Source organism: Phoenix dactylifera, chromosome 15 (genome assembly GCF_009389715.1).
Source record: "Phoenix dactylifera cultivar Barhee BC4 chromosome 15, palm_55x_up_171113_PBpolish2nd_filt_p, whole genome shotgun sequence".
NCBI lineage: Eukaryota > Viridiplantae > Streptophyta > Magnoliopsida > Arecales > Arecaceae > Phoenix > Phoenix dactylifera.
In genome coordinates, this window is record NC_052406.1 from 564,842 (window position 1) to 577,123 (window position 12,282).

The 12,282-nt window shown below is 39.8% G+C and overlaps 1 protein-coding gene across 2 annotated transcripts; it reads left to right on the top strand.

Annotated features, from left to right (window-relative positions):
* The first annotated feature begins 4,583 nt into the window (after positions 1 to 4,583).
* On the top strand, positions 4,584 to 12,282 carry LOC103714946 (queuosine salvage protein-like). Of its 2 annotated transcripts, none has more exons than XM_017844692.3 (7): positions 4,584 to 4,823; positions 5,619 to 5,762; positions 8,267 to 8,365; positions 8,516 to 8,622; positions 8,904 to 9,012; positions 10,468 to 10,796; positions 11,956 to 12,282. In XM_017844692.3, exons 1-7 carry the CDS (start codon positions 4,754 to 4,756, stop codon positions 12,046 to 12,048), a joined length of 951 nt encoding a protein of 316 aa, XP_017700181.1. In that variant the 5' UTR covers positions 4,584 to 4,753; the 3' UTR covers positions 12,049 to 12,282. The 2 variants fall into 2 exon arrangements, with proteins under 2 accessions (XP_017700181.1, XP_008800649.1); XM_008802427.3 differs by having other exon boundaries at positions 4,586 to 4,823; positions 8,546 to 8,622.

Here is a 12,282-nt window from a genome sequence, read left to right on the forward strand (position 1 = left end):
AATTCTTGGTGATAAATTATTTTATATGTAGGGCTATGCTACAACCGAATCGAGTATAATTGGATCAGAATTTGTACTGGATTACACAAGCGAATTTACAACTTACGAGGTATTATAATATATTGTGCAATTTTGTATTAGTTTAGCGAGCTATTTTTACAACTGTGTACTTACATAAATTGTTTAATGTATAGATCTTCAAGAGTAGAGAGGACTTGTGTAATTGGTGTCGTGAAGCTGGGAGGCGAAATGGTTTTGTTGTTGTAATCAAATCATCCGATGCAGGTACCATTTCTAAGAAACCCAGAATTACGTTAGGTTGTGAGAGGGGTGGGACGTACCGAACCACAAAAGAAAAGCGAATAAAGACTGCCTGTGGGACAAAGAAGTGTGGATGCCCTTTTGCATTAAGAGGAAAGAAATTGGATACTGCGGATGATTGGATATTACTGGTCGTATGTGGAGTGCACAATCATCCCGCTGCAGAGAATCTGGAGGGGCACTCATATGCAGGGAGATTATCTGAGCAGGAGACGGAATTGTTAGTGGATATGTCGAAGAGTTTGGTTCGTCCAAAGGACATATTATCCACATTGAAGGAAAGAGATGCCCTCAATGTTATGACTATCAAGACTATCTACAATGTACGTCAACGGTTTAAGGTTGCAGAGAAAGCCGGGAGGTCTGAAATGCAACATCTATTAGGTAAATTATCAGAGGCTAAATATATTGAGTGGCATAGGAATTGTACTAATACGGATGTTGTGCATGACTTATTTTGGGCACACCCTGGCAGCATTGATTTGTTCCGTGCATTTCCCCGTGTGTTGATAATGGATTGCACGTACAAGACGAATAGGTATCGTCTTCCGCTCTTAGAGATTGTGGGGGTGACATCTACTGACATGACATTTTCAGTTGCTTTTGTATACTTAAATTCTGAGGGGGAAGAAAGCTATACTTGGGCATTAGAGAGATTGCGCAGTGTCATAGCTGATGATGTTTTGCCTGAGTTGATTGTTACAGATAGAGACTTGGCTTTGATGAATGCAATTCATAGAGTATTTCCTACTGCTAGACATTTATTATGTAGATGGCATATTAGTAGGAATGTTTTGGCCAAGTGCAAAAAATTTTTCGAATTGAAGGAGAAATGGGATAAATTTATTATGAGTTGGAATGTACTAGTGCTGTCCTCCACGGAAGACGAGTATAATGATCGCTGGAGTGCACTGCAGAGAGAGTTCGGTACCTATCCAGATGCACTACAGTATGTGTCAGATACTTGGCTGAGCAAATACAAGGAAAGATTTGTTGCGGCGTGGACTGATACATGCAGGCACTACGGAAATGTGACGACAAATAGGTATCACAAATAAAGACTCATTTAAATTTAATTTGCCTCAATTCTTATATCTAACTTTCATTTGTTTACTAGGGTCGAGAGTGCACATGCAAAGCTCAAAAAGCAGCTTGGATCAAGCCAAGGAAGTTTCGAGTCATCTTGGACTAGAATACATGGATTGATTGAGTTGCAGCACAGCTCCGTTAAAGCCTCATTGGAGAAGAGTTTATTGGTAGTGCAGCACAACTTCAAGCCAGCTGAATTCAAAGAGTTGCGAGGTTTCATATCTATAAGTGCGTTAAATCATGTCCTCGCCCAATCGAAACGAGCCAATTCAGTTGGGTTTGATGATTCAAATTGTGGGTGCGCTATTCGACGCACACATGGTATACCATGTGCTCACCAGATTGCGCGGTACAGGGTGGAAGGTCGGCCCATTCCTCTCGACTGCATAGATCCTCATTGGAGGAAACTTGATATTCTGCCTACCCCCCCCCGTGCAGCCAATTCAGTTGAGTTGTGATGCAGAGTTAGATTTGATTGCGCTACGATTCAAGAAGTTAGATGGGGCTTCTCAATTGCAGATGATCAAGAAGTTACGAGAGATTGCAAGTCCAGATAGTACACCTCTTTTAGAGCCTGCAAAACGGAAGACCGGTTCACGTGGGCGCGCTTCACTGAAGGTTGATATGTCTACTCGATGTGACCCGTCTGCGTTTGAGTTGGTTCTATCTGGACAGGATAGTTATTCACCTGGTGTTGAGAAAGTTACCATCCGCAATCCATCTACTCAGATTCAAAAGAGACGGCCCAAGCAAAAGGTAAGTACCAAATATTTATTTTTTTACAATAGGTATCACAACGTCTACGGGACGGTCCGTGCCGTGCCGGTATGTCATGTGCCGATACGGGACATGTCGGGACGTGCCGTGCCGAGATGTGCCGATACGGGACATGTCGGGACGTGCCGTGCCGAGATGTGCCGATACGGGATGTGCCGTGCCGAGATGTGCCGATACGGGATGTGCCGTGCCGAGATGTGCCGATACGGGACATGTTCTGCCATTGTTACATATTTTCTATCATTTGATATTATTTGCAGATTTTTCGTACTAGAGCCCAGTCACATACGCCCATTATCTATATTGATGCTATTCCTTCTGCCTTGAGACCATACATCCAGCATATCAAGGATGTAAAAGCTGATGGGAATTGCGGATTTAGGGCAATAGCTGATTTACTGGGATTTGGAGAAGATGACTGGGTGCGTGTTAGGAAGGATTTATTGCAAGAGTTGCAATGTCATTCGGACCACTATCGCACATTATATGGTGTGGAAGGGACGATTGCTGAGATCACTCATGCATTATCATATTATGATGATTGTCCACCATATGACAGATGGATGACTATGCCGGACATGGGTCATCTTATAGCATCCTGCTATAATGTTGTCCTATACCATCTCTCGTTGCAACAATGTCTGACCTTCCTACCTCTCCGTTCTGTGCCAGTACCTCTTCTATCCCGCAAAGATATCGCTATCGGATTCGTAAATGGAAATCATTTTGTTGAGGTACTACGTTCACAACACTTGCGAATATTTAATTTTGCTTATTTAATTTTGCTTATTTATAATTTTGTAGCTATTAATATTTTCTTATTTCTAATTTTGAAGGTGTTCTTGTTGCCGGGACATCCCGTTCCGCCAGTAGCGACCAACTGGCGAAAATATCATCTTCCTTGTGCTACCGGATGGGAAAATTCATATGAAGCACGGATTCAACAGTTCAAAGAGAGCATCTCACCTAATGGTATATGGAAGGTGTTCGTCTCGGGCTGCCATCTCTCTACGAAGCCCGAAATCAGAATCTTATCGATGAATCGATAAGAGCACTGTACTAACTCTACGAGGCCCGACTGCCTCAATAGTGCTCTGAACCTGGTATTTGGTTGGTTTGAAGACCACCACTTCCATTCACCAACCTTGGCAGTATGGTTCATGCACTTTAGTGGAGCTCGTTCCTGTAATATAAATGTATAATTACTACTACTTTATAAAACATCAATAAACAAAATATAATGCTATAACAAATAAACAATACCTGTTGCCTCCAGATGGAAGCTGCTATATGCGTCCTGAAACTGATCAGGACGGACTCATCCTCTGGACCTCCTGGACATGGTCCAACGGACTCATCGTCTTCGCCCCTAGCGGGCATATCATCATGCTCTGACTCAGGAGAGTCCGATGGCATATGAGCAGGCTCGGGAGAAGCAATCCTAGCACGACGTCTCCTAGCTGACGCCGTAGGTCTAACTCTGGCGGGACGGGGATCCATGTCTGAAAATATAGAAATTCAATGTTAGGCTATATCAAAGAAAATAATTCAATTGCATACATAAATGTTCGGCACAAAATTCAGCACGGCACGCACCAGAACCCTTCTGTTCGGCTGCACAGTGCCGAACAGAAGGCTTCTGTTCGGCTGCACAGAGCCGAACAGAAGGCTTCTGTTCGGCTGCTCAGAGCCGGACAGAACCATTCTGTTCGGCACTGTGCAGCCGAACAGAAGGCTTCTGTTCGGCACCGTGCAGCCGAACAGAAGGCTTCTGTTCGGCACCGTGCAGCCGAACAGAAGGCTTCTGTTCGGTTGAGTGTTGCCGAACAGAGGGCTTCTGTTCGGCACTGTTCAGCCGAACAGAACCCTTCTGTTCGGCGATCCAGTGCCGAACGGAGCACTGGAGGCGGGGGGGCGGGGAGCTACCTCGACGTGGTCGTGGAGGCGCCGGCGAGGTGCTCGTTGCTCGGGAGATGGCCGGGGAGGTGGTTCCGGGAGAATGCCGGCGACGAGAGGGAGAAGGGGAGAATGCCGGCGACGAGAGGGAGAAGGGGGAACGGGGGGGTTTTGGGCGAGGGAGAAGGGGGAGACGGAGGGGGTTTGGCCGCCGGCGAGGTGCTTGAGGCGAAGTTTTTTGGGCGGAAGGGAGAAGCCGGCTGGAGTGGAGTTTTGGAGGGGAAGAGCGGGGTTGGGGGGGGGGTTGGGGGGGTGTAGAGAGCAATTTAGGTGAGGGGGTGGGGAGGGTGAAGGGTAATTTAGGATTTTTTATTTTTTTAGGGGTGTCCTTAGCAAATGGGGGGGTGTAGAGAGTATTTAATTTTTTTTTAATTTTTGGGGGGTGTCCTGAGCAATCGGGGGGGTGTATTTAGAACTACCCGTCCGAGGGCTGCGCTCGTGTTCCAAGCGGGAAACTCCGAGGACGAATAAAATCCTCATCTTTCGCCTCGTGGAAGAGATAGCGAGCGAGGGCGAGAGAGCGAGGGAGAAGGGAGAAAAGTTTTAGAGCGAAAGGGGGACAAAAAAAGGTGGGATTTTTATCCACGAGAGAGCGAGAGAGGGGAGGGCAATGGAGGACGTGAGACGCACCACAGCATGGGTCGTGACCCGCGCTTCTCACGTGAAGGTGGACTCCTCAGGTGCCGCTTGCCTTCCTTGTCTCATATGCGAACTAGGGTTAGGGTTTAGAGATGTGGTTCTTGTTCTTTGTTTCTGCTGTTCTTGATGATCTCCGAGGGAATGAATGCGCTTAATCTTCATATTTTGGATTATTTGTATATAAGCGAATCGTTATGTGGTTTTGTTCTGTTTGGTTTGTTTATTTTCTTTTTTTAATTTTTTTCTTTGAGGGGTTTGGAGTGAGAATACTTTGTGGAAGGGAGAGCCGGCTAATATCGATGGAAGATTACGAGGTTTTTGCTTGCAAGTAGACCAATCTTAGGTATTCTTTTTATTTTCTAATATTTTTATTTTTGATTCTGCTCTGTTTTGGATTTTTTAGGATTTTCTGATGTTTAATCTTTGAAGAAATCTTTGTTATGAATTTATAGATTCGTTCTGTTTTATGGAATTCCAGAGGAATTTAAAAGCTGACCATTCATTTCCTTAACCTTCAACTGCTATCTTAATCTGCTGTCCTAGCATTTATTTACCTTCTGGTCCCTTGATTTTCCTTTGTTCAGTGATGGAATTGATACCTAGTCTTGATGCTACTTCCTTGTGATCAACTCTTGACCAGTTGACTTATGTGCTCCCAATTTTTTTTGACATATGCGAACAGCATACCATTTAACTCTTTTCACTTTTTTCTTAGTCACCCATTCTTTATTATGATGCTTTTTCTGGGATGATTATAGGTTATTGCACTTTGAAGTACAATCAGTATTATGCTCATCTAATTATTATGTAATTCATTCGATTTTCTTTTTTGTCAGAACTCGAGAAAGTCGTGGACAATATTCAAGGTTCAATTCCAAAAGTTGAATGGAATTTTGAGGGTATTCATTACTTTGACAATGGGCCACTTACAGTTCAGTACCTATTTGTTTTGGACGCATTGAACTTCTGTTTTTGGCCAGGTATATTTTTCTTTCTTCCAATTAACACCAATCCTTAAGATTCAACTGCCCTTGTTATTTGGAGCATGTTATGTTATGGCGCATCACAGTTAAAGTTTTAGCACTTGGTGTTAGAACTGTGTTTATTATCTCTGATATTGAAAATATCTCATTTTCATTATGCTCATGTAGCTCATCTTATGCTAACCTTATTAAGATTTTAAGTTGACTATTAAATACTGTCTGTTGTGAGGAAGCTGCATCATGCTGTTTGAGCAATTTTTGGAAATTTTAAGGTTTTCATAAGATCCACAGAGGCAGCGTCCTTCCTTTTGGTTATGTAGCCGATATTTAATTAGATGTCATATCCATTTTGTAATTAACATATATTCTCCATAAACCAAGATATCTTTTTTATCTTTTTCCCCAGCTAGTTTTGCAATTCCTCTCCACCTCTTTCATTGACGAACATGCTTGTAGCTCTATACGCTTGTGTCACGTGGAGTAACCTAGTAAAATCAATCAGAATTTGACAAGCTTTGCCTAGTGTAAAGTTGCTGATACGTTTTAACTAAGCACCTTAGTTTGTTCATGTTGTTTCTTCCCACTTTAATAAACTCAACATGCTTGCACCTTTGCTGATTGATTTTCATTTTAGACAAACCTTAAATTGCCCTTGAGAAATATTCAGGCGCTCATTCCTTTGCTTCTTTGGCCTACTCTTGCCATCATACGAAGAATATACTACTATGAGAAATGGCAAGGGCATTATGCTTGCAGAAATGCTTGAAGTGTCTTGGTGGGACCGTATCTGCAACTTTGGAAGAGCAAATTCGAAGAAGCATGCAATATGTCCATAGATCAAAGTGGGCAGTAACTTATATTCTGTACAAGATCAGCAAATTATCCATTACCTTATCATCATGAGTTATTATCTTTGGCTTGCTCAATGCATTCTTCTTGAATGCAATATTGAGCACAAGGCTGCTTCTTGTTGCTGTCCCTTTACTTGATGTATAGCATTTTTACTCAAGCCCTAGCTTTAAATAGAACTTTTCTTTTATGCTTCTTCCTGGGTTATCCAGTCCTGTGGTTCTTCTATTCTAGGTTATAACTTTTTCCTTCTTGAAGCAACACCTATTGAGCATGCTCCCCTTCTTTGGCTCCTTAGCCCCTTCATCTTCCACCTTCTTCTAATCCTTCATGTCTACAACTGTTATATCAGACACCTCTTTTCTCCTTTTCTACACCTAATGTGCTTACTGAAGTTTATCTTACTGATGCTGTCACCTCACATCACCCTCAAATTCTGGCTATCCATTCACCTTGAATAATGTCACCATGCTTCGGCATGTCATTTTGAGAAGAACCATCACAAACATGATCATTATGGTTTACTCTTTAACAAATTCCTACGGATATTTATGGTCCATTTCAGAAACATGCTATTAAGCTCACTCAACCAGTTGGCACTCCATTCCACATGTGAGAGCTCCCATGTTTGAATTCAGCTGGTGGTATACTCCATGGAGCCTTTTCTTGACATTCATATGGTTTGGACTTTTAATTTTATATTTGACGACTTCAGATTATGATGTGAGCTTGGCATTGATATGTCCCTTTACTTACGCCTCTTTTCCTTTTAATATACTTTCTTCTCTGCTTTGAATATTTGATTGCAGCGTAGAGGTTAATGTATCATGGAAAATGATCTCTGTCCTATATAAGCTGTTGGGATAATGACTACACCGGTACTTCAGAATTGGAAACTGGGTAAACCCCTCAGATATGTTTTGGGATGAGGGGGAGTGATTTCTTTTATTTTGGTGAGTGCACTCTTTTATATGATGGATGGTTAATTTCAGAACCTGTGATACTGATGGTAAATGAAGTCGTGGGTAATGATGTTATTGTATGTAGTATGGAACATATTATTATGATAAACTTTTATACTCCTCCAGCTGTATCCTTTACCTTTTCCCCCCAAAACTCAGTCTATCCATGGTTTGTTTCCCCACCTTGTAACCATTTCCAAGCTTCACAGACTGACTACACCTCTCTATCGGAATAATTTTGCCTCAAGACTTCTCCATAAACTTTCAAGGTCATATGTAATTTGTCTCGAGGACTGTTAACTAGGAGTAGATTCTCAGCAAGGTGGGTGGTAGTTTGAGCAGGGAAAGTGCACCTGCAGCATGCCAAGAACCATGACAATACCAAAACTTCAAATCTTGAAAGTTAAAAAAAAAAGCTTAAAAGGCAAAAAGTCATGTGATCATTTGCCTCATGCTATGATGTAATTTCTTTGACCACAAAGATATTCAGCAGTGCAAAACATATCAAGATGCATGTCTAACTGAATTATGTTATATTGAACCCTCTCTTTGCAAATGCACTGTTTTTTTCCATTTAGTATTCAAAATATCAACGTTTCTTTTGTTTTTTCTTTCTTCCTCTTCTTCTTCCTTTTTTTTTCCCCAATCAACTGTTACTGATTTGATGCTCCAATTACTTATGCTAACCAGATAAGGATTTGAGCTATGATCATTTGGCTTTGGGCTTGAAGGCAGCTTTGCAGAATGACAAATCTGCCCTTGATGCAGATCGTCTGCAGAGTTATACTGGTATCTATTTTATCCTTGAACCTTGACTTCCTGCCAATCATTTATGTGAATTTTAGCCTTGGGCTTATTTTGGTTATTTTTAAGAAGTTATGTGCACTTGTAATGGTTTTTGCTAGCAATTATTGCATGAGAATTTGTATGTGGCTCTAGAAATGGGAATTAAATTGTCAAAAATGTTAGGCCCTGAACTGCGTGAATTGTTGAAGTGGCCACGCCCACTTCCGCTAGAGGAGGAACGAGTACGGTTGTTGCATGAGGTACTATTGTCTTTGTCCTTTCTTGACAATTCAAAAAATAAAACTATTTGCATTTTTTCTTTGAACCATTATCATTGTTCTTCTGTTCGCTGATGTTTGCCTCTTAATCGTCTATCTATTTATGTTTCTTTTAGCTTCATTTTATTTCTTAGATCCTTGGATTAGGGTGTGTTAATCATATTTATCTTTTCTAAATGCAAAGACACTGTTGCTTGCAAAAATAAGTTAATTATTTAAGGAAGTTTCTAGTGCATTTTTATTTCAGCTTTAATTCCTTTCAGGTTGGACTGGAACTGGAGAGAAGCTTTAAGGGTGAGGCAGCTAACCTTGTAAAGTCTTGTGGAAATTCTGCTGTCACTCTAGTAGCACTTGTTGCACGTTACTTTCCAGGTAAGCTTTTCTTGTTGTTTGTGGTTGTCATTTCGTTAAGTCTGCAGATGACTTCTGAGAAGTTGATTGGTCAGTTCAATGAACTCCAAGTAACAAATTAACATATTTGCAAGCCTGTATATATCAGATAACATGTAGAAAATTTTGAAAATATTGCAAATTTTAAACTTATAAGACACTTTGCAATATTCTTTTTTGTGAAATAATGAAGCAAACATGCAGACTCAACTGCTCCAAAGCATTAATGGAAGAAAAAACTTTTTAGATAGGTCTCTTATTGTGTGTATATGGTGCCACTTAACATATATCTTTTAGGCTCTTTACATCCAAGAAATTTCATTAATATTAGAAATTCTTTACTTTCAACTGGCAATCCATATGCTTGTACAAGGATAATGAATTGAATTGTATAATAATATGATGATGTCAAATTTCTGAAATATTCATGACATCATTGACCAAGAATTACAGATGTGGTTTTGTTAAATGTTTTTGTAGCATTTTTACAAATCAAATATTGTTTTTATATGATGAAGTGCAAGGTTCGTCGTCTCAATACCGGACCCCGTACTGGTACAATACTAACACAGTGTCGGTATAGTATGGTATGAAAATTTTTGACATACCGAATGTCGGTACGCTACCCGTACTAGATATCCGTATCAAACCGGTACGGTACGGTATGCCCCGTATCGCTCGGTTCGGATCGGTACGGCGTACCCTGATGAAGTGTGTTTGTAGAAGATTTTTACATAGGTTTTTCAGGATATAGTGATTTTTGGAAATTTATTTTTGTTGTTTTGGGATCATTGTAACATGCATCTGTGTAAATGCTATTTTTATTGAACGATATACATAGCTGCTGCTCTTTTGTCACTTGTTTCCATATTGATTTTTCATGAGATAACCATCAGTGCTTTCTACTTAGCTCTATTTTAAGGTAACTGGAGAATGAATCCATGACCTCAAGGTCAAAAATACTCTTGCCAAACATCTGATGTTTGGAATGATAGGAATCTTCGAGGCTTTGATAGGAATATCAAACAGTGGAACATGATATATGGAGTCAATTTAGATGCCTGAGAGAAGGATTCAGTTTGGAAATTTACTATTAAGCAAATTATTATGTATTTCACTCTAATCTAGTTTTATATTTCAAGTGTCCTCTTTCTTGTGAAATAACATGAGCATTGTTCTCTCTTGCATTTATAATTTCCATATTATGTCTTGCAACTGTAGTCATTATTTTTCCCCCTTTGTTGATTTAATTATATTATTAAAGTTGGTTTTAATCCCATTACCTGAAAGCCTAAAATATTATTATTAGTTGCGCTACATGCTCAAAACTTTCTTTTCTTGAGTCTAATTTGTAGATAACATTTTGCTGCATGCATTTTTATCTGTTTACATTTTTGGTGTAAAATGTTGTCATAACTCTGGTATATTTTAAGCTAGGTTTTCGAGATCATTCATTATACAAGGGTCACCAGGTTTTCTTATATAAAAGGGCACAAATTTTTGCTGCTGATTTATGGGGTGCCTTCAAGGGTCAAGGATATGGAAGATTCTACGACATGAGCTCCATTACAATATTTGCAGACTATATCATCCCTGCTGTACTCAGGCAGAATGGTGTGCTGAAATATAGTTCAGCCTTATCTAGCTCTATTGATTCTAATGATGAAATAGCTCCTGGTAGTGAGGAGGAAGTAGAGATACGTGCTTGCACTATTCATGCTGTGGAAAAAATGAGAGAACTAATTGAATCAAAATTCAGGAAGCAGGTATACCAATTTATTGTTCTAGTTCTTGTTTTTGAATGTGTGATGTCTCCTGTTAAGCATATATTGCATGCTTGGTATGCTTTAGTTTAGTCCAACTAAAGTACTTCATGAGGTAATTTTTTTTCTTATCATGTAAAGTGAACAAATGCCACATACATTGAGATTGCAAATGGCGCTTGCCTCTCTTTAAAAAGACCACTCTTCAAATTTTATATTTCAATATGAGAGATGTTGCAGTAGTAATTTAAATAAAGATAGAAATAAGGTAGGTTGATAAAGCACAAGAAAACTATTCCATACCTTGGCTCAAAAAAATAAAGGTGGCTAGCGTCCAGGAATTTGTGTCTGCTGATTTACCCTATAGAAGTCAAGTCCAGAACTGCATGAAAAGCTAAAACTTCTTGAAAATACAATTCCATAGATTTTTATTTTGTTTTCTTCCCCCTCATAAAGCCAATGGATCCCTGGGTATGGATCCATAGTATTTCCAGGTGTGATGGTGTTGGTAGTTGGTGCTGGGTATTACGAAAGATAGCTGGGTCAGTACTTGATGAACTCATATGTCACCACCCATCTTTCTTTCCTAATATTGGGAGTCAAACCCCATCCCTATAAATTTTGATCTCTTCTAATGAAGAGTTAGTCAGCCATAGAAAAGAATTGGCCGGTAGCTTCTAGATAAAAAGAGTAGCCGTTTCTGTGTCTTTTAATTCTTGGGCAACATATCTCACAGAATATGAATTTTGTGAACACTATAATTCTTGGGTAGCAAAAAGACTTAAGACTTCTCAAAAAAAAATTAGAAGGGTCATTTTGCTGAAGGTTTGAGGTGCTGTCAGCTGTGTAGCCTCAGCATGAGTGATGCATTCAGTCTTGGGGTTCTTATCACCAAAACCAAGGTGAAATCAAAATGGTCCTGATTTGAATTCTGTTGAATAGTTGCAGTTCACTTAGGAAAAAAAAATATTGAGCTTATTTAGTATGCTACTTTATTTTACATATTCTATCACAATTGTATTGGGTTTGATATCTACTTTGCTCTTAGCATTACAGGAGAATTGACACTAAAATAAACTTGGGTTTGATATCTACTTTATTCATAGTATTAATTTTTAAAGTAGATGCACTAGCTAGTCTCCAAATGGATCTTCTTTTGCAGGTGCTGAGTGTAGAAATGGATCTTTGGCTCTGGTCCTGTGGTGTTCAGAACCCTTCTTTGCAGCATCATCGCACACTTTCGATATACTATTGAGTAAATCAGAAGCTGCATACTATGGTCATGACTAGTTTCTCTATCCTGTGAAGACAGATTGGAGTTTCTTGTCGAATTTTTATGGCTAGACATGTCTTTAACATCTTGGAGCTGTCCTGCAGGGGCAAATTTTGAAGGAATCAATGTTTTGAAACTAACATTTTGCTAAATAGTAAGTCTGGAAGGGCAGGAAATTTATGGTTATGTAATGAAAAAGAACACTCACTTGATTTA

Bases quoted from the DNA above. Each gene is read 5' to 3' on its own strand.
- LOC103714946 (XM_017844692.3), top strand. From the start codon at position 4,754: ATGGAGGACGTGAGACGCACCACAGCATGGGTCGTGACCCGCGCTTCT. The intron at 5,763-8,266 runs GTATATTTTTCT...TATGCTAACCAG, and splicing joins GAACTTCTGTTTTTGGCCAG to ATAAGGATTTGAGCTATGAT. The intron at 9,013-10,467 runs GTAAGCTTTTCT...ATTTTAAGCTAG, and splicing joins TGTTGCACGTTACTTTCCAG to GTTTTCGAGATCATTCATTA.